We start from the raw sequence: 26,082 nt of genomic DNA on the forward strand, positions 1-26,082 counted from the left end.
ATGTGATAATGACAATGATGCCCAAGATGATTCCTCAAGTGAGGGGAGTAAGCATGGTACTGCATCATTCCCTCCTTCGTCTACACGAGTCTTGCCCACTCAGGAGGCCCCTAGTACATCTAGCGCGCCAATACTCCTTACTATGCAACAATTAACGGCTGTAATGGATAATTCTGTCAAAAACATTTTAGCCCAAATGAACACTTGTCAGCGTAAGCGCGGCTGCTCTGTTTTAGATACTGGAGAGCATGGCAACGCTGATACTAATATCTCTGAAGGGCCCCTAACCCAGTCTGATGGGGCCAGGGAAGTTTTGTCTGAGGGAGAAATTACTGATTCAGGGAACATTTCTCAACAGGCTGAACCTGATGTGATTGCATTTAAATTTAAGTTGGAACATCTCCGCATTCTGCTTAAGGAGGTATTATCCACTCTGGATGATTGTGACAAGTTGGTCATCCCAGAGAAACTATGTAAAATGGACAAGTTCCTAGAGGTGCCGGGGCTCCCAGAAGCTTTTCCTATACCCAAGCGGGTGGCGGACATTGTTAATAAAGAATGGGAAAGGCCCGGTATTCCTTTCGTCCCTCCCCCCATATTTAAAAAATTGTTTCCTTTGGTCGACCCTAGAAAGGACTTATGGCAGACAGTCCCCAAGGTCGAGGGGGCGGTTTCCACTTTAAACAAACGCACCACTATACCCATAGAGGATAGTTGTGCTTTCAAAGATCCTATGGATAAAAAATTAGAAGGTTTGCTTAAAAAGATGTTTGTTCAGCAGGGTTACCTTCTACAACCAATTGCATGCATTGTCCCTGTCGCTACAGCCGCATGTTTCTGGTTCGATGAGCTGATAAAGGCGGTCGATAGTGATTCTCCTCCTTATGAGGAGATTATGGACAGAATCAATGCTCTCAAATTGGCTAATTCTTTCACCCTAGACGCCACTTTGCAATTGGCTAGGTTAGCGGCTAAGAATTCTGGGTTTGCTATTGTGGCGCGCAGAGCGCTTTGGTTGAAATCTTGGTCGGCTGATGCGTCTTCCAAGAACAAGCTACTTAACATTCCTTTCAAGGGGAAAACGCTGTTTGGCCCTGACTTGAAAGAGATTATCTCTGATATCACTGGGGGTAAGGGCCACGCCCTTCCTCAGGATCGGCCTTTCAAGGCAAAAAATAAACCTACTTTTCGTCCCTTTCGTAGAAACGGACCAGCCCGAGGTGCTACGTCCTCTAAGCAAGAGGGTAATACTTCTCAAGCCAAGCCAGCTTGGAGACCAATGCAAGGCTGGAACAAGGGAAAGCAGGCCAAGAAACCTGCCACTGCTACCAAGACTGCATGAAATGTTGGCCCCCGATCCGGGACCGGATCTGGTGGGGGGCAGACTCTCTCTCTTCGCTCAGGCTTGGGCAAGAGATGTTCTGGATCCTTGGGCGCTAGAAATAGTCTCCCAAGGTTATCTTCTGGAATTCAAGGGACTTCCCCCAAGGGGGAGGTTCCACAGGTCTCAGTTGTCTTTAGACCACATAAAAAGACAGGCATTCTTACATTGTGTAGAAGACCTGTTAAAAATGGGAGTGATTCATCCTGTTCCATTAAGAGAACAAGGGATGGGGTTCTACTCCAATCTGTTCATAGTTCCCAAAAAAGAGGGAACGTTCAGACCAATCTTAGATCTCAAGATCTTAAACAAGTTTCTCAAGGTTCCATCGTTCAAGATGGAAACCATTCGAACTATTCTTCCTTCCATCCAGGAAGGTCAATTCATGACCACGGTGGATTTAAAGGATGCGTATCTACATATTCCTATCCACAAGGAACATCATCGGTTCCTGAGGTTCGCATTCCTGGACAAGCATTACCAGTTCGTGGCGCTTCCTTTCGGATTAGCCACTGCTCCAAGGATTTTCACAAAGGTACTAGGGTCCCTTCTAGCTGTGCTAAGACCACGGGGCATTGCTGTAGTACCTTACTTGGACGACATTCTGATTCAAGCGTCGTCCCTTCCTCAAGCAAAGGCTCACACGGACATCGTCCTGGCCTTTCTCAGATCTCACGGATGGAAAGTGAACGTGGAAAAGAGTTCTCTATCTCCGTCAACAAGGGTTCCCTTCTTGGGAACAATAATAGACTCCTTAGAAATGAGGATATTTCTGACAGAGGCCAGAAAAACAAAGCTTCTAGACTCTTGTCGGATACTTCATTCCGTTCCTCTTCCTTCCATAGCTCAGTGCATGGAAGTGATCGGGTTGATGGTAGCGGCAATGGACATAGTTCCTTTTGCGCGCATTCATCTAAGACCATTACAACTGTGCATGCTCAGTCAGTGGAATGGGGATTATACAGACTTGTCTCCGAAGATACAAGTAAATCAGAGGACCAGAGACTCACTCCGTTGGTGGCTGTCCCTGGACAACCTGTCACAAGGGATGACATTCCGCAGACCAGAGTGGGTCATTGTCACGACCGACGCCAGTCTGATGGGCTGGGGCGCGGTCTGGGGAGCCCTGAAAGCTCAGGGTCTTTGGTCTCGGGAAGAATCTCTTCTACCGATAAATATTCTGGAACTGAGAGCGATATTCAATACTCTCAAGGCTTGGCCTCAGCTAGCGAGGGCCAAGTTCATACGGTTTCAATCAGACAACATGACAACTGTTGCGTACATCAACCATCAGGGGGGAACAAGGAGTTCTCTAGCGATGGAAGAAGTGACCAAAATCATTCTATGGGCGGAGTCTCACTCCTGCCACCTGTCCGCTATCCACATCCCAGGAGTGGAAAATTGGGAAGCGGATTTTCTGAGTCGTCAGACATTGCATCCGGGGGAGTGGGAACTCCATCCGGAAATCTTTGCCCAAGTCACTCAGCTGTGGGGCATTCCAGACATGGATCTGATGGCCTCTCGTCAGAACTTCAAAGTTCCTTGCTACGGGTCCAGATCCAGGGATCCCAAGGCGGCTCTAGTGGATGCACTAGTAGCACCTTGGACCTTCAAACTAGCTTATGTGTTCCCGCCGTTTCCTCTCATCCCCAGGCTGGTAGCCAGGATCAATCAGGAGAGGGCGTCGGTGATCTTGATAGCTCCTGCGTGGCCACGCAGGACTTGGTATGCAGATCTGGTGAATATGTCATCGGCTCCACCTTGGAAGCTACCTTTGAGACGAGACCTTCTTGTTCAGGGTCCGTTCGAACATCCGAACCTGGTTTCACTCCAGCTGACTGCTTGGAGATTGAACGCTTGATCTTATCGAAGCGAGGGTTCTCAGATTCTGTTATCGATACTCTTGTTCAGGCCAGAAAGCCTGTAACTAGAAAAATTTACCACAAAATTTGGAAAAAATATATCTGTTGGTGTGAATCTAAAGGATTCCCTTGGGACAAGGTTAAGATTCCTAAGATTCTATCCTTCCTTCAAGAAGGATTGGAAAAAGGATTATCTGCAAGTTCCCTGAAGGGACAGATTTCTGCCTTGTCTGTGTTACTTCACAAAAAGCTGGCAGCTGTGCCAGATGTTCAAGCCTTTGTTCAGGCTCTGGTTAGAATTAAGCCTGTTTACAAACCTTTGACTCCTCCTTGGAGTCTCAATTTAGTTCTTTCAGTTCTTCAGGGGGTTCCGTTTGAACCCTTACATTCCGTTGATATTAAGTTATTATCTTGGAAAGTTTTGTTTTTAGTTGCAATCTCTTCTGCTAGAAGAGTTTCAGAATTATCTGCTCTGCAGTGTTCTCCTCCTTATCTGGTGTTCCATGCAGATAAGGTGGTTTTACGTACTAAGCCTGGTTTTCTTCCAAAAGTTGTTTCTAACAAAAACATTAACCAGGAGATTATCGTACCTTCTCTGTGTCCGAAACCAGTTTCAAAGAAGGAACGTTTGTTGCACAATTTGGATGTTGTTCGCGCTCTAAAATTCTATTTAGATGCTACAAAGGATTTTAGACAATCATCTTCCTTGTTTGTTGTTTATTCTGGTAAAAGGAGAGGTCAAAAAGCAACTTCTACCTCTCTCTCTTTTTGGATTAAAAGCATCATCAGATTGGCTTACGAGACTGCCGGACGGCAGCCTCCCGAAAGAATCACAGCTCATTCCACTAGGGCTGTGGCTTCCACATGGGCCTTCAAGAACGAGGCTTCTGTTGATCAGATATGTAGGGCAGCGACTTGGTCTTCACTGCACACTTTTACCAAATTTTACAAGTTTGATACTTTTGCTTCTTCTGAGGCTATTTTTGGGAGAAAGGTTTTGCAAGCCGTGGTGCCTTCCATTTAGGTGACCTGATTTGCTCCCTCCCTTCATCCGTGTCCTAAAGCTTTGGTATTGGTTCCCACAAGTAAGGATGACGCCGTGGACCGGACACACCTATGTTGGAGAAAACAGAATTTATGTTTACCTGATAAATTACTTTCTCCAACGGTGTGTCCGGTCCACGGCCCGCCCTGGTTTTTTTAATCAGGTCTGATAATTTATTTTCTTTAACTACAGTCACCACGGTATCATATGGTTTCTCCTATGCAAATATTCCTCCTTAACGTCGGTCGAATGACTGGGGTAGGCGGAGCCTAGGAGGGATCATGTGACCAGCTTTGCTGGGCTCTTTGCCATTTCCTGTTGGGGAGGAGAATATCCCACAAGTAAGGATGACGCCGTGGACCGGACACACCGTTGGAGAAAGTAATTTATCAGGTAAACATAAATTCTGTTTTCACTAATGAAATATTACTGTGTCTTCAGTTATTTGATAGATCAAAATGAAATTGCTGATCCAAACACCCAATTATTTATAAATGAAAATCATGGAAATTGTCAGGGGTGCCTAAACTTTTGCATACAATTGTATATGCCTTTTGTCATTGGGTGACCATTTGTGTTCAGCTAGCAAACAGTAGTGCATTGCTGCTCATGCGCTTACTCTTCAACAAGAGAACAAAGCAAATTTCATAATAGAAGTAATTTGGATGGTTTTTTAAAATGACATGTTCTGTTTGAATAATGAAAGTTTAGTTTTGATTTCACTGTCCCATAAATATGAATTAATTTGGGAACTCCATGAGAACATAAAGCATTTATCTTAGATGAGTTAGGACAATAGGTTAGTGAAAGAGTTAACTGCTTTAACATTACTGCTAATGATTGTTATTGTAAATATAAATATACTGTATATTACTGTAATGATTTCCCCCTGAATGCAATGTATCAGGTTTGAGCTGTTTCCAGTAATATGCATCAGAGTAAAGGTTAGATTGCTACTCTTCTGCAGACATGCAAACTTTAGCATATTTTTACATTATGCAGTTGTGAAACTGCTTACAAACTGCTATTGTCTGGGTTGTTTTTTTTAAAGCTGTGTTATATTCTTAAATTCTGGTGCAAGATCACCACATTAATATCTAGATCCTAACGTAGGATACGAATACACAAGCCAAGTAGTCATATAATAAATCACTCATTCTTACCCATGGATCCCCAGTTACCATTTACTAATTGTTTTATAGGTGTCAGAACCGTTTTTAATATTAAAGGAACGACATACTCTAAAATTCACCCATGTGAATGAGCTGTATTTATATATATATATATATATATATATATATATATATATATATATATATATATATATATTGTAATTATATATATATATATATTTGTTATAATTGGAACTGCAGTTAATACTGTGGTATATATTGTGTACTTCCTGCTCATTCTCATTGGCTGATAGGCACTTCCTACTAATGCTTATTGGTTGATAGGCACTTCCTGCGAATCTTCATTGAGCATTAGTGGGAAGTACTATAAGTCAGCGAGCGTTCGTAAAAAAGCGCAAACTGATACTTGTATATTGGTTTTCATTTAAATAGAATTAGCTTTAACTTCATATTTTGTCAAGCAATGTTGCTCTTTCACCGAACATTTTAAGTACAGTTTCCCTTTAAGTAATATTTATGAAGTTAATTTTATTTATTTGTGAATCTATCAGTTGCACCTCTCTGGTATACCGGCATATGGTTGTCCCCCTCTGCTCTAAGCCACATTTAATTTGCAATAAACTACTCTACATGCTCTTTCCTTTATTTTTTAGTAGTTCCTGCTCATTCTTACACATATTTTTGTAACTTAGCTCAGGACCCTGGAATCTCCCCTACCCAGAGCCTTTCAATTGAAAGTGCCAAAGCCCTAACATCAGGGTCGTTATCGGAGTGTGGCACAGTTCCTGTGGAAGCTTGCTGCCTTGTTATCCTAGCAACCGAGAACAAGGTAAGCGCGCACAGCACCTGTATACTATCTAGTACTCTCCTTCTACTCACATAAAAAATCATTAGTGTTAGATATTCCTGAGGATTGGACTATTAGGGTGCTATCTCTTTTTAAAGGCACAATGAGTCCACGGATTTCATCCTTACTTGTGGGATTACGCCTCCTGGTCAGTAGGAGGAGGCAAAGAGCACCACAGCAGAGCTGTTATATAGCTCCTCCCTTCCCTCCCACTCCAGTCATTCTCTTACTACGCCTACGTTAGTGATAGGAAGAGGTAAAGTGAGGTGTTACATTAGATTCTTCAATCAAGAGTTTGTTATTTTTAAAGTAGTGCCAGAGAGTGCTGCTTTATTTTAGGGTGTAGCCGTAGTCCATGTCAGTCTCTACAGTAGAGCTATTGGTGGCTTTAAAGCAATGGGAACTGGTGGGACATAATTCTCACTGTGCCTCCCATACTGTGATGCTGCCCTTCTTATTATGGCCTAAGCATGAACTAACTCAGGCCCTATCTTTTTCCACAGGGCCATAGGAGGGAAAGGACCTCTTAGACCTGTTGGAGCTGTCCTGCTGTCGGACAGCATCAAGGTAAGTGCAGTCTTTATTACTGGGGCATATTCAATGGACTCAGAGGACTTTGCACTTAATGGTTGATATATATTTATTATTTGGGAACATGGGCTCCTTATGTGTGGAGGGCTCCCCTGCAAGACAGCATTGTACAGGCACTGGGCTAGCTTGGGACTTAGGTTATTTTATTTTCACTTAACCGACAAGCTGTGTAAGTGTTTAACGACCACGAAGGGCGGGGCTAATTTTCGCGGTTTGTACAGGCACTGGGCTAGCTTGGGGCTACGGTTATTTTATTTACACTTGACCGACAAGCTGTGTAAGTTTTTAACGCCCACGAAGGGCGGGGCTAATTTTCGCGCGCTTCAGTCTCTTGAGAAGCCGCGCAGTGTATGTGATCATCTCTGCTGCAGTTACGTATCTGGCAGATGCTCCCTAAGCTATAGAGAAAAACCGGACTCAGCGATTGAGTAAAGTTCCGACATCTAAGACATCCGGACATCAGGCATTACGCTAGAACCGCATGGTTGTGTAAGCAAGCGGTTGCTAGCGTTCTGGGACCCGACCTGTATCTTGCTGGAAAGAGCGGCTGCAGACCGGGTGGCAGGTAGGCGCCTCAGCAGAGCTGTTGAGGCGAAGAGGTGTTAGTTTTTTTTTTCTTGCGGGCAAAAATATTTAAAAGGGAAGCATTGTTACCCAGCTTAGTAAAATAGTGGGTTTATTATTTAAAGGCACAGTATCCTGTTATTTTTCAGGATTCAGCAAATGGCCAGTTCTAGTATTATTTTTATTTTTGCACACTCTTGTTTTTCAATACAGTAGAGAGTGGTGGGTTAAAATTTAAAGGGCCAGTATAATTTAAAGGGCCAGTTTATATATATATATATATATATATATATATATATATATATATATATATATATATATATATATATATATTTTTATTTTTTTCCCCTTACATCATGGATTTAGAAGATATCCAGAATGTTACTTGTGCCATGTGTTTGAATGCCACTGTGGAACCTCCTGTTCCTTTTTTGTCCCTCATGCATTGAGAGGGCTTTAAGCTACAGAGAAAAAAAAAATTCTGACAAAAAATTGCCTAAGGCGGATGATTCTCAGGAGTCTAACGATGAGACGCAGAGTATGCCGCAGCTTTTTTCCCAAGCGTCACAGCCCTTAACGCCCGTTCAAGTTTCTGCTGCAGTTATGTTAAAGGACATTGTTGCAGTTATGTCTTCTACACTTTCTGATGCGTTATCTGCCTTTCCTATACTTCAAGGTAAACGTAAAAGGAAGGACAACTACGTAGTCAATGAAGTTTCTGATGTTATGGTGGCAATTTCTGACGTACCCTCCCAGGGCTCTGAGTTGGAGGGTATGGAGGTCCTATCGGAAGGAGAGATTTCTGACTCGGGAAGTTCCTTACCTTTGACTGATTCAGAAGTGGTTTCTTTCAGGTTTAAACTAGAACACCTCCGCCTGTTACTCAAGGAGGTCTTAGTGACTTTAGACGACTGTGATTCCACGGTAGGAGTCGTTCCTGAGAAATTGAGTAAGTTAGACAGATACTTAGAAGTTCCTTCTTACTCAGATGTTTTTCCAGTTCCCAAGCGAACTTCGGAGATTATTTCTAAAGAGTGGGAGAGACCAGGTATTCCCTTCTCTCCTTCTCCCATTTTCAGGAAGATGTTCCCCATAGCTGACGCTGTCAGGGAATCTTGGCAGGCGGTTCCTAAGGTGGAGGGGGCTATTTCCACCCTGGCTAAATGAACTACTATTCCAATTGAGGATAGTTGTGCTTTTAAAGATCCTATGGATAAGAAGTTGGAAGGTCTACTTAAAAAAATCTATGTTCACCAGGGTTTGCTATTGCAACCGGCTGCATGCATTGTTACGGTCACTAGTGCGGCAGCTTATTGGTTTGATGCTCTTGCGGAGTCCCTTAAGACCGAGACTTCTTTGGAAGAAATCCAGGATCGTATTAAAGCTCTTAAATTTAGCTAATTTTTTTATTACTGATGCTTCTCTGCTGATTACTAAATAGGCCGCTAAGAGTTCGGGTTTTTCTATCCTAGCCCGCAGGGCCTTATGGTTGAAATCTTGGTCTGCGGACGCATCATCCAAGTCTAAACTTCTGGCTATTCCTTACAAGGGGAAGACCCTGTTTGGGCCTGGCTTGAAGGAGATTATCTCTGACATCACGGGAGGCAAGGGACATCTCCTCCCTCAGGATAAAAGAACCAAACAGAAAGGTTGACAAAGTCATTTTCGTTCCTTTCGAAATTTCAAGGGAAACTCCTTTTCTTCTTCCTCTAAGCAGGAAGGAAACTATTCGCAATCCAAGTCTACCTGGAGACCCAACCAATCGTGGAACAAGGGTAAACAATCCAAGAAACCTGCTGCTGCTTCCAAGTCAGCTTGAAGGGTTTGCCCCCGATCCGGGATCGGATCTGGTAGGGGGCAGGCTTTCCTTCTTCATTCAGGCTTGGGTGCGAGATGTTCAGGATCCCTGGGCTATAGAAATAGTGTCTCAGGGATACAAACTGGAGTTCAGAAATTATTTTCCCCGAGGAAGATTCCTTGTTCAAAATTATCTGCAGACCAGATAAAAAGAGAGGCGTTCTTACATTGTGTAAGAGACCTCTCTTCCATGGGAGTAATATGTCCCGTTCCGATACAGGGTTTTTATTAAAATCTCTTTGTAGTTCCCAAAAAGGAGGGAACCTTCAGGCCTATATTAGATCTCAAGAGTCTAAACAAGTTTCTCAGAGTTCCATCATTCAAGATGGAGACTATTCATTCCATTCTTCCATTGATCCAGGAGGGTCAATTTATGACGACAGTGGATTTGAAGGATGCATATCTTCATGTTCCTATCCACAGAGATCATCACAAGTTCCTAAGGTTTGCCTTTCTGGACGAACACTTTCAGTTCGTGGCTCTTCCTTTTGGTCTGGCCACGGCGCCCAGAATTTTCACAAAGGTTCTGGGGTTGCTTCTGGCTTCTAAGACTGCGGGTCATTGCGGTGGCGCCTTATGTGGACGATATTCTAATCCAGGCGTCATCTTGTCAGCAAGCAAGGTCCCATACCGACATTGTGCTATCCTTCCTGAGAACTCACGGGTGGAAGGTAAATCTGGAAAAGAGTTCCTTAATCCCGGAGACAAGGGTGACCTTGGGAACTCTAATCGATTCTATATACTGCGTTGGCAGTTCCTTGGTCCTTCAACCTAGCATATCTGTTCCCCCCGTTTGCTCTTCTTCCCCGGGTTATTGCTCGAATCGAACAAGGGAGGGCATCAGTGATCCGCATCGCTCCTGCATGGCCTCTCAGGATTTGGTATGCCGATCTGGTGGACATGTCATCTCTGCCACCTTGGACACTTCCGTTGAGGAAGGACCTTCTCATTCAAGGGCCCTTCCTTCATCCAAATCTAGTTTCTCTGAAGCTGACTGCTTGGAGATTGAACGCTTAATCCTATTCAAGAGCGGTTTCTCTGATTCAGTAATAGATACCTTAATTCAGGCACGTAAGCCTGTAACTAGGCAGATTTACCATAAAATATGGCGCAAATATCTTTATTGGTGTGAATCCAAGGGCTATTCATGGAGTAGAGTTAGGATTCCCAGAATTTTGTCTTTTCTCCAAGAAGGATTGGAGAAGGGTTTATCAGCGAGTTCCCTAAAGGGTCAGATCTCTGCTTTATCTATTTTGTTCCACAAACGTCTGGCAGATATCCCAGATGTTCAATCCTTTTGTCAAGCTTTGATTAGAATCAGGCTTGTGTTTAAACCAATTGCTCCTCCATGGAGTTTAAATTTAGTTCTTAAAGTTCTTCAAGGGGTTCCGTTTGAACCTATGCATTCCATAGATATTAAGTTGTTATCTTGGAAAGTTTTATTTCTTGTTGCAATTTCTTCTGCTTGAAGAGTATCTGAGCTTTCGGCATTACAATATAATTCGCCTTACCTTATTTTTCATTCGGATAAGGTGGTGTTGCGTACTAAACTTGGTTTTCTTCTTAAGGTTGTCTCAGACAAGAACATTAATCAGGAGATTGTTGTTCCTTCCTTGTGTCCTAATCCTTCTTCTCAGAAGGAAAGGCTTCTGCATAATTTAGACGTAGTCCATGCTTTGAAGTTTTACTTACAAGCAACTAAGGATTTTCGTCAGTCTTCTTCTCTGTTTGTAATTTTCTCTGGAAAACGTAAGGGTCAGAAAGCTACGGCTACCTCTCTCTTTCTTTTTGATTGAGGAGTATCATCCACTTTGCATATGAGACTGCTGGACACCAGCCTCCTGAAAGAGTTACGGCTCATTCCACTAGGACAGTTGCTTCCTCATGAGCATTCAAAAATGCGGCTTCAGTTGAGCAGATTTGCAAGGCTGAAACTTGGTCTTCTCTTCACACTTTTTCTAAATTTTACAAATTTGATACCTTCGCTTCGGCTGAGGCTGTTTTTGGGAGAAAGGTTCTTCAGGCAGTGGTGCCTTCCATTTAGGTTCCCTGTCTTGTCCCTACCTTTTTCATCCATGTTCTCTAGCTTTGGTATTGTATCCCACAAGTAAGGATGAAATCCGTGGACTCATTGTGTCTTTAAAAAGAAAAGAAAATTTATGCTTACCTGATAAATTTGTTTCTTTTTAGACACGATGAGTCCACAGCCTGCCCTGTTCTATGAGACAGGTTATTAATTTGTTAAACTTCAGACACCTCTGCACCTTGGCATTTCCTTTCTCTTCCTAACTTCGGTCGAATAACTGGAGTGGGAGGGAAGGGAGGAGCTATATAACAGCTCTGCTGTGGTGCTCTTTGCCTCCTGCTGACTAGGAGGCGTAATCCCACAAGTAAGGATGAAATCCGTGGACTCATCGTGTCTAAAAAGAAACAAATTTATCAGGTAAGCATACATTTTCTTTTTTTTTTAGATGTTTTTTTTTAGGGGTCAACAAATCTGTTAAAAATATCAGAGCCAGTAAGAAAATTAAGAAACCAGACCCAAGAAAGTGACATTTGAATATAGATACATGAAGAATAACACGAATAGTTGTTAGCCAGGTTTTTAAATTTTAGGAGCCAGTGGCTCCCTGGCTCCTGGGTTTGTTGAGCCCTGCACTAGACTTTGTTCTCTTCTACTGGGGCAATTTTTTTTTATTTTTTGTGTGTGCGTAATTATCTACACTGCAATTATATATATATTTTTTTCCCCTCTTCCTTTAGTCAACAGCGGAGGAACTCTGCATGCTCTTAGGTCAAGTCTTCCAGATCGTTTACACAGAATCCACCATAGACTTCTTAGACCGAGCAATATTTGATGGGGCCTCCACACCAACACGGCATTTGTCACTGCACAGTGGTATGTAGAGTGGAGATGTTACCGTCATACACAGGCTTGGGAAATTCTATTGAGGGTTAAGTGCTCTTTATAACTAAATATGCAGCCTCTCTATACTTCTTTTAATGTGTTTAATTCTCTTCGTATAATGTGTCCTTAGGGACACTATTTTTATTTTACACCTGACCAATTCAGTTACGTACTATTGTGCTAAATATTTCTGCAGTGTATTTAAACAATGCATCATGCACATATTAATGATGATAGTGATTAAATAATAAAGTATGTTTTAGCACTACAGCTTAATTGCTTATTTATTTACAGGTGCGTGGCGCTGCATTAATCTATTAGCCTAGGGTACTCTGATACAGCGCTAAAGGAAAAACATAAAATTAGTTTTACACATCTCACATACACTATATGGCCAAAAGTATGTGGACACCCCTACTATTGACTTCATATGTTTCAGCCACACCCAATGCTAATACGTGTATACAAACCAGCATAAAGCCATAAAATCACCATAGACAAACATTGACATTAAAATAGCTTGTGCTAAAGAGTTCAGTGACATTTAACATGGCACTGTCATAGGATGCCATCTTTGCCACAAGTCAGTTTGTGAAATGTCTGCACTACAAGATCTTCCCCAGTCAACGGTAAGTGCTATTATTGTGAAGTGGAGAGCCAAGTGCTGAGGCACGTAGCACTATCTCTGTTCCAAACTGCCACAGGAAGAAACATCGGCACAAGAACTGTGCTTTGGAAGCTTCAGAAATTGGTTTTCATGGGCGAGCAGTTGTGCACAAGCCTCACATCAACATGTGCAATGCCAAGTGTCAGCTGGAGTGGTGTAAAGCACGGGCCACTGGACTCTGGAGCAGTGCAAACATGTTCTCTCAAGTGATGAGTCACGCTTTAATATCTGGCAGTGATGGAAGAATCTGGGTGTGGTTGATGCCGGAGAACACTACTTACCTGAATGCATAGGACCCACTGTAAAGTTTAGGCGGAGGAGGGATAATGATCAGCGGCTGTTTTTCAGGGTTTGGGCTAGGCTCCTTAGTTCCAGTAAAGGGCCATCTTAATGCTACTGTATACAAAGATATTATAGACAATTGGGTTCTTCCAACTTTGTCAACAATTTTTGGAAGGCCCTTTCCTGTTCCAGCATGACACTGCCCCTGTACACAAAGCAATGTCCACGAAAACACCTTTGGGGTGTACTTGAATGCTGATGGCGTGCCAGGCCTTCACATCCAATGTCAGTGCGTAACCACACAAATGCTCTTTTGGCTGAGTAGGCACAAATTCCCACAGACACACTCCAAAATCTTGTGGAAATCCTCCCCAGAAGAGGGGGGAGGGCAACTCCATATTAATGCTCATGCTTTTAGAATGGGATGTTTAACAAACTCATATAGGTGGGATGGTCAGATGTCCACATTCTTTTAGCCATATTGTGTATATTATTCATTTGTAAAGATTTGCAGAATTCCATAGTTTTATATAATGGTTTTATGTGAGTAAACTTAATTTCTGCCTATGTTTTATTGCAGACGATTCTTCCACCAAAGTCGACGTTAAAGAAGCATATGAATTAGAGGCCAGCCCTTTGTAAGTGTCTCCTCCTCATAAGAGCTCTGCAGACTGCAATATATATTGTTTTATTACATTTTTTCATCCTAATTTGAAGTTGTGTTTTTTTTTTGTTTGTTTGTTTTTTAAAAAATAATAGAAGGAAGAATTTATTGTGTAAATTTTATACTTAAGTTTGAGTGGATATATATTTTTGTGCATTATATGAGTAAATGATTTCTCAGAACATTGCATAGATACATATAGGCCTGTGTGTGCTCTAGCTACTCCCCTTTCTCCTGATGTCAGTTTTGTTACTACCTATTTGGATTCATCTTGGTCAGGCTGTAGTTCTGCACGAACCTGAAGTTCTTGTTTGTGTATGAGTGTGTGTGTGTGTGTATGAGTGTTTGTGTGTATGAGTTTGTCTGGGTGTTTGTGTCTGAGTGTGTGTGTGTGTGTAAGAGTGTGTGGGGGGGGGGGTTTCTGACAAAGAATGAAATTGATACTTTTCAGTTCAACATTGGCACTTGATGGACGTAGCCTTATACTGAACTCAGTCATAACAGACTGTTGTCACTTGGGATATGTTTGTACCTCCCCCCCCCCCCCCCAACATTGTTTTTTTTGGGGGGGGGGGGTTGTGTTCCAACCATTGCCCAAAAGATTTACGGAGTTTGACTATTTTATTTCTGGGGGTCTATCTGTGCTGGTTGCATTTTTTAGAGGCAGCAGAACCTTACAGGAGCACAGGGCTCAATACCTGTGCTACCATTCTGTACCTTGTGACTGCCATTTGATCCTGCTCCAGATAGTGTCCCAATATATTTTAGGTGTTTTGATTTATTACATGCATAATTTCTTTTTTAGGCATCTTCATTAGGATGTTCATATTATTATTTCTGCCTGAATTTCTCTGTATACTTCACCGCAAGTCTTTTTTGTTTTCGTGTTCTCTAGTTTGGGTTTGTACATTCGTTTGCTGTTCTGTTTTCTAAGCTTAGTGTATCCATGTGCATAGATTTAATAGAGGTTTTCTATTTTATTTCCTACAGCAGTTTCAACTCAAAGAGGCATCAAAGAAACTGAAAGCCCAATTTTTTCCCATGATTCAGATAGAACACGCACATTTAAACAACTTTCTAATTTACTTCTATTATTTAATTTGCTTTGTTCTTTTGGAATCCATTGTTGAAATGCATTCTTATGTAGGCTCAATGTCATCAATGCATTATTGGTTGGTGACTGCTCATATATGCCTCTTGTCATTGTCTCACCAGATGTGATCAGCTAGCTCACAGTAGGGCATTGCTCCTCCTTCAAAAAAAGGATTTTGCATGTAGCTCTGACCACAGTTAGAGAAGTTCCAGACGTTCATGTTCTCCTCATTAGTTTTCTCATCACTAAAACAATTCACATGACTGGTGGTTAGTTTGTGTTCCTTTCATTGTCACACCTCCCTGATATTGTGTTAATGGCCTCTGGGACTGGGCAGCACAAGAAAAATTGTATGATATGGGGTGGGGTTAAGGCAGTTCAGCGTAGAGTCTGGTAGGATGGGAGGAGTTGAGGGGAGTTTGAATTTTGTCAGAGCCTTTAATCTGTGTGAATCTCCCTTATGTCTGGAAATTCTGTCCATATCCCAGAGACTACTTTACAGTGGTACTTCTGTGGAACACTGACTTTTTTTTTTTTTGTGCTGTGTATTTTAAAGCAGGGTTTGGTAAGAATCTTTCAGGGGTAGTTTTGTCATTTTTAGATAAAGAGGCATTGTTTAGTCCTAACTTAAAGGGACAGTCTACACCAGAATTTTTATTGTTTTAGAAGATAGATAATCCCTTTATTACCCATTTCCCAGTTTTACAGAACCAACAGTTATATAAATATACTTTCTTTTTAAAGATACGATGAGTCCACAAATTTCATCCTTACTTGTGGGATTACGCCTCCTTGTTAGCAGGAGGAGGCAAAGAGCACCACCGCAGAGCTGTAATAGCTCCTCCCTTCCCTCCCACCCCAGTCTTTCTCTTTGCCTTCCGTTTAGGTTCCCTGTCTTGTCCCTCCCTTTTCATCCTTGTCCTATAGCTTTGGTATTGTATCCCACAAGTAAGGATGAAATCTGTGGACTCATCGTATCTTTAAAAAGAAAAGGAATTTTATGCTTACCTGATAAATTTGTTTCTTTTTAGATACGATGAGTCCACGGCCCGCCCTGTCCTTTTAAGACAGGTTGTTCATTTTTGTAAACTTCAGACACCTCTGCACCTTGGCTTTTCCTTTCTCTTCCTAACTTTGGTCGAATGACTGGAGTGGGAGGGAAGGGAGGAGCTATTTATACAGCTCTGCTGGGTTGCTCTTTGCTTCCTCCTGCTGACCAGGAGGCGTAATCCCACAAGTAAGGATGAAATCCGTGGACTCTTCGTATCTAAAAAGAAACAAATTTATCAGGTAAGCATAAATTTCCTTTTTTACCTCTGATTACCTTGTATCTAAGCATCTTCTGACAGCCCCCGATCACATGACTTTTTTTTATTATCTATTGACTTGCATTTTATCCAATTAGTGCTGTGTTGTGCTGACTTTTAAATAACTCCACGAGCGTGAGCACAATGTTAACTATATGACACACATGAACTAGCATGTGATAAGAGGCTATCTGTAGTGACTTAGAAACAGGCAGAAATTTAGAGGTTTAAATGTTATAAAGTATATTAAATAACAACATCGGTTGTGCAAAACCTGGGAAATGGGTAGTAAAGGCGTTATCTATCTTTTTAAACAATAACAATTTTAGTGTTGACTGTCCCTTTAAAATGGGAAGCGTTGATATTTACAGGCTATTATTACATATGAAGGGCTGTCCTGGCATAGACGTTTGTAATTGCATGATACTTCCCTGGTCTGTTTTTCCTTCTTAATACATGGAGAGTCCACAGCTTCCTTGTGGGAAATACTGAACCTGACCACCTGGAGGAGGCAAATACACCCCAGTCAAAGGCTTAAATACCTCCCCCACTTCCCTCATCCCCCAGTCATTCTTTGCCTTTTGTCACAGGAGGGTGGCCGAGAAGTGTCAGAAGATTTCGGAGTAGTTCCTTATGGAGGGTAGTACCCTTCGAGATAGGACTGGAGTTTTAAGTAGTCTTGTCAGCCTCTCAGTGAGAGCATTGATGAAAGTTAGAGTGCAGGGAGAGTCTTTCTGCAAAACCATCCAGACTCATATTAACAGCTCCTAAGCAATCAACGTTGACAAGTTTCGCTGCCTGCTTTTCTTCACTCAAGTCCATGTCAGAAGTGCTGCTACAATCTGTCAAACTTGAAGGACCATGTTTCTGTTCCACGGTAAGATCGTTTCAATTTTTACACATATTGCAAATGCTAGAAGACAGGGTCACAGTGTGGCTCCTTTTATCTATATGGAATCAAGGGTTAATATCTCCTGAGGGGGATTATGAACAGTTAGGTTTAATCATATATGTTTTATTTGATTTTATGCTGCTTTATGTGTAAGATGTTTATAGGCTCATAGGCTGAGATGGAACATACAGGTTTGACTTTCACTTTGAAGGTTGCACAACTTAAAAGCTTGCAGCGCTTTTTCTCATAGCAGGAACGGTCTTGCATTGCGCACCATGTGACCGGAATGGTTGAGGCTTCCATTGACCGATTTACTACCGGAAATGAGTTTTATCTTGTTCTGTCTGGGTCATAGGAGGTGGTGAGTGCCCCAGCCATTGGGGGTATAAAGGTGCATTTTTTTTAATTTAAAATAAAGTTAGTTTTTTCTGTAGTCCTTCGCATATCGTACTTTTGTTATGGAAGATTCTGATTCATTAGAGGGTTCTCCCTCTATTTCAAAGAGTTGATCGTGTAGGGGCAGACTGTCGATCTTTTAGAGGCTTTGTTCAGGGACGTGCAGGATCCTTGGGTCCTGGAGGTCATAGCTCAGGGTTACAAGATAGGTTCAAATCTCATCCACCCAGGGTCAGATTCATCGTCTCAACCTGTCTTCAAGACTAGGAAAGAGGGAAGCCTTTCTGGAGTGCGTAAGGGATCTGTCCTGCTTTCGAGTCATTGTCCCAGTACCTATCACAGAGAGAGGTTTGGGATACTATTCAAACATTTTCGTGGTCCCAAAGGAGGAGGGAACTTTCTGTCCAGTTATGGACCTAAAGTGCTTAAACAAATTTCTAAATGTCCCCTCGTCAAGATGGGGACAATAAGGTCAATCCTTCCCTTAATTCAAGAAGGGCTGTTTATGACCACTATAGATCTAAAGTAGGCATTCCTTCACCTTCCAATCCACAGGGAACACTTCCAGTTCCTCAGGTTTGCGTTTACTGGACCAGCACTTACAGTTCTATGCACTTCCGTTTGGTCCAGCTACTGCTCCAAGAATTTTTACGAAGAATCTAGGGGCTCTTCTAGCAGTCGCCAGAACCCGGGGTGTAGCAGTAGCTCCTTACTTGGACGATATTCTGGTACAAGCACCATAATTTTGTCTGGTGGAAGACCATTCGGAATCTCTCCTCTGTCTTTTTCGATCCCACGAGAGGGAAGATAAATAGAGAAAAGAGTTCTCTTATTCCAAGCACCAGGGTGGAATTCCTGGACACTATAATAGACTTCTCTGGACTGTTAGAAATATTGTCATGTCTATGAAGTTGCGAGTTACCTTCAACATGTCTTGCCCTCAACTCCCTTAAGGCCATATGTGGCTCAGTGTATGGAGGTGATTGGTCTCATGGCGTCCAGCATGGATATCGTTCTCTTTGCCAGGTTCCACCTCAGGTGTCTGTGCATGCTGGGGCAGTGGAACGGCGATTATTTGGATCCGTCTCAACAGATTTTTCTGGACAACCGGTCGAGAGAATCGCTCTCTTGGTGGCTCTGTCCGGATCACCTGTCCCAAGGGACATCCTTTTTAAGACCATCCTGGGTGACTGTGACAGGCGCAAGTCTGTCAGGATGGGGAGCTGTTTGGAGCGCCAAGAAGGCGCAGGGTCTGTGGCCGCAAGGAGGAGAGCCCCTTCCCGTTCAACATTCTAGATCTTCGGCAATAATCAATGCTCTGAAGGCTTGGCCCCTACTGGGTTAATCCCAATTTATCTGATTCCAATCAGACAATTTAACCTTGGTGGCTTACATCAACCATCAGGGGGGAACGAGAAGCTCCCTAGCAATGAGGGAAGTATTTCGGATTCTGGAGTGGGCAGAGACCCACAACTGTCAGCAATCCACATTCCGGGTGTGGACATCTGGGAAGCGGATTTTCTCGGCAGACGATCCTTTAATCTGGGGGAATAGTCTCTCTCCATCCCGAAGTATTTGCGGAGATATGCAACAGGTGGGGAACTCCGGAGTTAGTTCTCATGGCGTCCTGTCTCAATACTAAGCTACCCAGATATGGGTCGAGGTCCAGGGATCCTCAGGCGGGGCTAATAGATGCATTAACGGTGCCTTGGAGGTTCAATCTAATTTCTCTTTTCCTGCCATTCCACTCCTTTCTCGAGTGGTGGCTCGAATCATACAGGAGCAGGCGTCTGTGATACTGATTGCTCCATCGTGGACGCAAAGGATATGGTTCGCGGATCTTACGGGGATGTCATCTCCTCCTTGGAAGTTACCTTGTCGCAGGAATCTGCTGGAACAAGGCCCCTTTCTTTATCAATATTTCGATTCTCTGAGGCTGACTGCGTGGAGATTGAACTCTTAGTCTTGGCCAAGAGAGGGTTTTATGAGAGTGTTATTGATGCTCTCATTCAAGCTCATAAGCCGGTTACTTGTCGCTTTTATCATAAGGTGTGGAGGTCCTACTTATTCTGGTGTGAAGAGCGTGGTTTCTCCTTGCACAAAATAAAGGTTGCCAGGATTCTTTCTTTTCTCCAGGATGGACTGGAGAAGGGCCTCTCAGCTAGTTCCGTGAAGTGACAGATTTTGGCCCTGTCTGTTTTACTGCACAAGAGGCTCACTGAGCTTCCGGATGTACAGTTTTTTGTTAAGGTCCTGACTAGGATCAGGCCGCTGTTGAGATCTAATTCTCCTCCTTGGAGTTTAAATCTTGTTCTTAACGTTTGCAACGGGCTCCATTTGAGCCTATGCATGAGGTTGACATTAAGTTGTTATAAGGTTTCTTTTTCTACTAGCTATTGCTTCTGAGTTGCTCCCTTGCAATGTGACCCTCCTTATCTGGTGTTCCATGCTGATAAGGCTTTTCTACTAACTAAGTTAGGATTTCTTCCTAAGGTTGTGTCAATTTGCAACATCAATCAAGAAATTGTGGTTCCTTCCTTATGTCCTAATCCTTCATCGAAGAAACGTTTACTGCATAATCTGGATGTGGTTCGTGCCTTACAGTTCTATCTTCAGGCTACGAAAGAATTTAAACAAACTTCTTCTCTGTTTGTTATCTATTCTGGGAAGCGTAGGGGTCAGAGGGCCTCTTCGACTTCCTTATCTTTTTGGTTGAGGAGTATCAGCCGCTTAGCATATGAGTCAGCGGGTCTTAAGCCTTCTCAGAGGATTACGGCTCATTCTACGAGAGCAGTGGCTTCCTCTTGGGCCTCCAAAAATGAGGCCTCTATGGATCAGATTTGTAAGGCGGCTACTGGGTCCTCCTTACGTTCGTTTTCCAAATTTTACAAGTTTGATGTTTTTTTGCTTCTGCTAAAGCAGCCTTCGGGAAAGGTTTTGCAGGCTGTGGTGCCCTCAGATTAGGGGCGTCCTCTCTCTTTTACCCTCCCGTTAGCATTCAGTGTCCTCTGGAGATTGGGTATAATTTCCCATAAGTAAGGAATGCAGCTGTGGACTCTCCCTGTATTAAGAAGGAAAACATAAATTATGCTTACCAGATAATCCCCTTTCCATCTGTACAGGGAGAGGCCACAGCTCCCGCCCGTGTTCTCTGATGGGCGCCCCTAAATTTTTAATTTATTCTTCTGGCACCTTTTTTCACCCTTATATTTCTCCTACTGTTTTTTGTTCCCTCGGCAGAATGACTGGGGGATGAGGGAAGTGGGGGAGGTATTTAAGCCTTTGGCTGGGGTGTCTTTGCCTCCTCCTTGTGGCCAGGTTCAGTATTTCCCACAAGTAAAGAGTGCAGCTGTGGACTCTACCTGTACAGAAGGAAAGGAAATTATCTGGTAAGCATAAATTATGTTATTTATAGTCATGTTTGGGTTTGGTACGTTTTCCACTCTTTCTTCAAATAGTTCACCTATTGCCAAGTAAGGATCTTACACCAAAGGGAGACCTTTAAGGTGACATGACATATACCCATTTTATATGAATATGAGGTTACTTCAAGAGTGAAAAGAATTGATTTTTTTATAGTTAACTATAAATAACTATTACTATTCAGCTGCCGATTTGGTTAATTCCGTGAGCGAGCGCTGAAAAAGCTCTTTGAGTCCCACTGGGAGAAAGGCGCTGCATAAATTATTATTATAAATCTGATTTTTCTACCAATGGTTTACTAGCTCAGTAAGTTGTGTCTTTACTTATCGAGTACTTGAAGAGATTCAGATTTTATCTTTGTGCGCACATTCCCAAGAAGGTTCTATCCAAAATACAGAAATACAAAGAAATATGAGTTTACGAGCAGTAGTATAAAATGGATCTTCATGATTAGCCTTGCTTACTAACTTTCTGGTTTATTTGAATTTAGTTCTTTTCAGGATTCTTTGGATGCAGAAGGCAATTCCCCATCTTCTAACCTTCATTCCCCGCGTCTCAAGACTGCCAGTGACAGTGAGCTGAGTGCCACAGCCACGGAACTGCTCCAAGACTACATGATGACGGTATAAACCCCTCAAAATGTTTTACTCCGTGTCCCAAGTTGTTGGTGTTTTAGATTGCTCAACATCAGCATAAACTTCTATATGGGACTAAAGTTTTTTTTTTTGTTTTTTTTTTAATTAATGGGTCAATAGAAAAACAACAGGATGAACACTTTAATGTATAAGATGTCCACAATAAAATGACACAAATTAATTATTTATTATCCACATTTACAAATGGTTTTAGTCCTTTAGCTTGCGCTAGATGCTAAGTTCAAGTTTAATTTTCTCCACAACAAAGTGATGGTAAATTTCAGACTTTAATAATGTTGCAAAGAAAAATCGATTAGTGTACAAGCAAAATCGCATAATTTAAATTAAAAAAATATATATATTTTATAAAAAGATTTATAAACCTACTTGGAATCTTCTGTTCCTCTGCCCCCCGTCATTTCCTCTTTTGGCTGGGTTGCGACATAAAGAGCAGTCCCACCCACTCTCTACATAGGCTTCCAAGGTGTTTTCAGAGGGCTGGACTTCAAGAGTGTCATATGACACACACACTGATTGGATGTTCATTGTAATAGTCATAAAAAAAAAAGAGTTCATCCCAGTGCGCCGACATAACATTGTAATCGATGCATTACTATAGGCACGGATTTAACCCTTTTAATGGATAGATAAAAAAAAAAGTACACATTTTGTTTTTTAATGGCAAAGATTACATATATGGCTTTTGATTAGCTTCAAGTTCCACTCCTCGGGTCCCATTAACAGGCCAGATTGTAAGGATGTCTGAAGTAAACCACTAGTGAAATAATGGTTACCAAACTCTTTTATCCAAGTTAGTCCTAAAAACTTTGCCTTCTTGTGAGTTCTGAAGAGTGGAATTGAAGAACCTTGCCGCAGGGCACCCTAAGATTCTGTTGTTCAAGCCCAGAAGCAGAACTTTTTTTCACTTTCTGCGATGAGATTTTTTGTAGTAAAAATTTTTCTGCAGGTCATTTTGAAATAAAATTCAGTTTTAAATTGTGTGTGTGCATGTGTGTATATATGTATATATATATATGTATATATATATATATATATATATATATATATACCCCCCTGCATATCAATATCACCCTGGTCTCTTCATGGATACCCCCCCTGCATATCAATATCACCCTGGTCTCTTCATGGATACCCCCCCCCTGCATATCAATATCACCCTGGTCTCTTCATGGATACCCCCCCCTGCATATCAATATCACCCTGGTCTCTTCATGGATACCCCCCCCCCCCCCGCATATCAATATCACCCTGGTCTCTTCATGGATAACCCCCCCTGCATATCAATATCACCCTGGTCACTTCATGGATACCCCCACCTGCATATCAATATCACCCTGGTCTCTTCATGGATACCCCCCTGCATATCAATAACACCCTGGTCTCTTCATGGATACCCCCACCTGCATATCAATATCACCCTGGTCTCTTCATGGATACCCCCACCTGCATATCAATATCACCCTGGTCTCTTCATGGATACCCCCACCTGCATATCAATATCACCCTGGTCTCTTCATGGATATCCCCCCCCTGCATTTCAATATCACCCTGGTCTCTTCATGCATAACCCCCCCCCCCCCCTGCATATCATATCACCCTGGTCCCTTTATGCATACCCCATGCAATATATTATATAAACATACTTTCACTTCACATACACCATCAGTGAGCGCAAATAGAAACCACCTAAGAAACCACTGGCAGTGAAATGATTATCTTGGATCAGTACAAGGTTTCATTCAGCAGGGCTTTGTTGTAGAGGCTGGGCAGCCTGCAGATGGGTATGTGGGGGCTGGGATGAAGGAGATCTCTGCTACAGCATCACAAGATGAAGATTTTGTTTGCCTGCTCTAGAGCATCATAACTCAAATTGCTTAGTTATTAAATATTAAATCTGCATATCCCCAATGGAGACATTTACTGTGCAAAATAAAAAAAATAAAAAAAAGAAGTATGAGCTGCTTTGCAAAAAACCTCAGACAAATGATAAAAATATTATCTGTACTCAAGTGTCAGAGATTAACTGGAATTGCTCACAGCCTAGTTATGCAGAATATGGCCTTTTCCATCTGCCACTTTGTTTCACATATAAAAAAAAAAAGACATCACCAGTTAAATGTTCTTCTCATTATCACCTTGCCTGCAGTACCATATTGTGGCAACTGAAGCCAGCTTTAGGGCTGCCGGTAAGGAGGGATCTGTCTGGGGAAATGGATTCAGGGGGCCCCAGCATCCTCAGACCAGAGGGATCCCCTCCGGACTTGTGAACGCAGCGCAAAGACAGGACAGGCTCCTAAACTTCCCAACAAATACAGCAGATGAGGGAACTGAGCACTCTCTGTCCCTCCTACAGTGCCGGAGAGAGGAGGAGAGCAGGGAGTGTTAGAGGATTCGGAATAACATTTATTTACAGCATACTCTTTACTGAGAGGACAGTCTGGGGCAGGCACGCACGTAGTTAATAGAATAATATGTGTTAAGAGGCTCAGGCTGGGGATGAAAGGGAGGCACTTCTCAGTGTCACAACTCACATGTACTGCGTGCTTTCAAAACAGACTTCGGAACGGCAATAAATTCTGTTTTTCAAGAATGTCATTTTGTAATACTGCCGTTCCGAAGTCTGTTTTGAAAGCACGCAGTACATGTGAGTTGTGACACTGAGAAGTGCCTCCCTTTCATCCCCAGCCTGAGCCTCTTAACACATATTATTCTATTAACTACGTGCGTGCCTGCCCCAGACTGTCCTCTCAGTAAAGAGTATGCTGTAAATAAATGTTATTCCGAATCCTCTAACACTCCCTGCTCTCCTCCTCTCTCCGGCACTGTAGGAGGGACAGAGAGTGCTCAGTTCCCTCATCTGCTGTATTTGTTGGGAAGTTTAGGAGCCTGTCCTGTCTTTGCGCTGCGTTCACAAGTCCGGAGGGGATCCCTCTGGTCTGAGGATGCTGGGGCCCCCTGAATCCATTTCCCCCGACAGATCCCTCCTTACCGGCAGCCCTAAAGCTGGCTTCAGTTGCCACAATATGGTACTGCAGGCTGTGAGCCTCTTAACAGTGCCCATTCAGTAAAAACACAATTCAATAAGCACCTACACGATAATAGGGAAAGGAGTTTCAAATGGCTGCACTAATAAAAAAGCTTCTACACTTACCAGTTACCTCGCAGTCGCAGACAGTCACAGAGTTCTGGCGGGTTAAAGTAACATTAATCTTGCCTCTAAAATGTATCAATTTCAGGAGCAGAGCAGCCATTAGCCAATAATTTCAAAATACTGCACAAAAAATGTACCGGTTGTCATTTTGAAAGCATTGCACTGGCCAGAAAAAAAAAATCCTGTTGAAGAAAATTCTATGCTTAACGGACCTGGCTGTTCTTTTTCTGCAGACAGGCTCCAGTTTCTGCGATAAGATCGCAGATCGCACTATGTTCTGCCTTGGGGTGTTCAAGTATTATCTTAAATGGTAGCCTCATCTTTATGTTCATTCTGGTGGCCCTACAAGGTCGCAACCTGTGATCTAGCACTGCACAAAAATGATTTATTTTAGATAAGAATTATTAGCATTCCTGTTGTAGTGTAGTCTACAGCTGTAGTATTTCATCATTCATCTCTGAGATGCTATGTGTCCATTTTTAGTTATTTTCGTTGTTCCTTTAATACAAAAATCTTTAAATGTTTTTAACTTTTAAACATCCCTTCTATGAGAGAAGCCATTAAAGGAAAATAGATGGACCATGTTTTAAGGTTGTTTTTTGTTAAACATAATCATCCTGTAATTTCTGTGACAATATTTCTGTCTTTGTTTTTAGCTGAGGACCAAGCTCTCTTCGCAAGAGATTCAGCAGTTTGCGATGCTGCTGCATGAGTATCGCAACGGAGCCTCCATCCATGAGTTCTGCATCAACCTTCGCCAGCTTTATGGGGACAGCAGAAAGTTTCTGCTACTAGGTAATAGAGAGCAGTGAGCATATAACCACAAGAAAACATTTATTATTACAGTCTCAGTAAATATTGTATACACTTTATGGGACTAGATTACCAGTGGCGCTCAAGTTAAGTGAATAGCACTCTTATTCCTGCGCTCATATCACGTGTTGTAAGTAAAAAGGTAGCGCTTGAGTTTTCTGGAGGTCAGAAAACACGGCTGCGCTAAATCCCTCATCTAGATAAAGCTTAGGGGAGAGAAGGGAAAAGAGAAGGCAAAGAAGTGATATGAAAGTAACTTTCAGGTATATTAAAGGGCTTAGTAAAGCTGAGCCTGTGAGTATTTGTCATAAAAAGAATAATTCAAGGACAAGGCGTCATGATCTCAAGCTGAAGGGTAGTGGATTCAGGAGTAACTTGAGGAAGCTTCTTTACAGAAAGTGTGATTGATTCATGGAATAAACTTCCACAAGAGGTGGTAATTACAAACACTGGGGTAATGCCTGGGATAAGCATAAGGCTATGATAAGTTTATACATTTAGGAAATATTGGGCAGACTTGTGGCCTTTGGTTCTTATCCGTCGTCACAAG

At 42.4% G+C, this 26,082-nt stretch overlaps 1 protein-coding gene across 3 annotated transcripts in view; it reads left to right on the top strand.

The window, feature by feature from the left end:
- The window catches only part of CCM2 (CCM2 scaffold protein), a 154,175-nt gene that overhangs the window by 90,628 nt on the left and 37,465 nt on the right, over window positions 1–26,082 (top strand). For all 3 annotated transcript variants that reach the window (XM_053713708.1, XM_053713709.1, XM_053713710.1), the window contains 5 exons: window positions 6,114–6,250; window positions 12,044–12,179; window positions 13,718–13,775; window positions 21,403–21,535; window positions 25,376–25,514. In XM_053713708.1, coding sequence (XP_053569683.1) covers window positions 6,114–6,250; window positions 12,044–12,179; window positions 13,718–13,775; window positions 21,403–21,535; window positions 25,376–25,514 — 603 coding nt within the window. The remainder of the gene's footprint in view (window positions 1–6,113; window positions 6,251–12,043; window positions 12,180–13,717; window positions 13,776–21,402; window positions 21,536–25,375; window positions 25,515–26,082) is intronic.

Source organism: Bombina bombina, chromosome 5 (assembly GCF_027579735.1).
Source record: "Bombina bombina isolate aBomBom1 chromosome 5, aBomBom1.pri, whole genome shotgun sequence".
In the NCBI taxonomy this organism is placed as follows: Eukaryota; Metazoa; Chordata; class Amphibia; order Anura; family Bombinatoridae; genus Bombina; species Bombina bombina.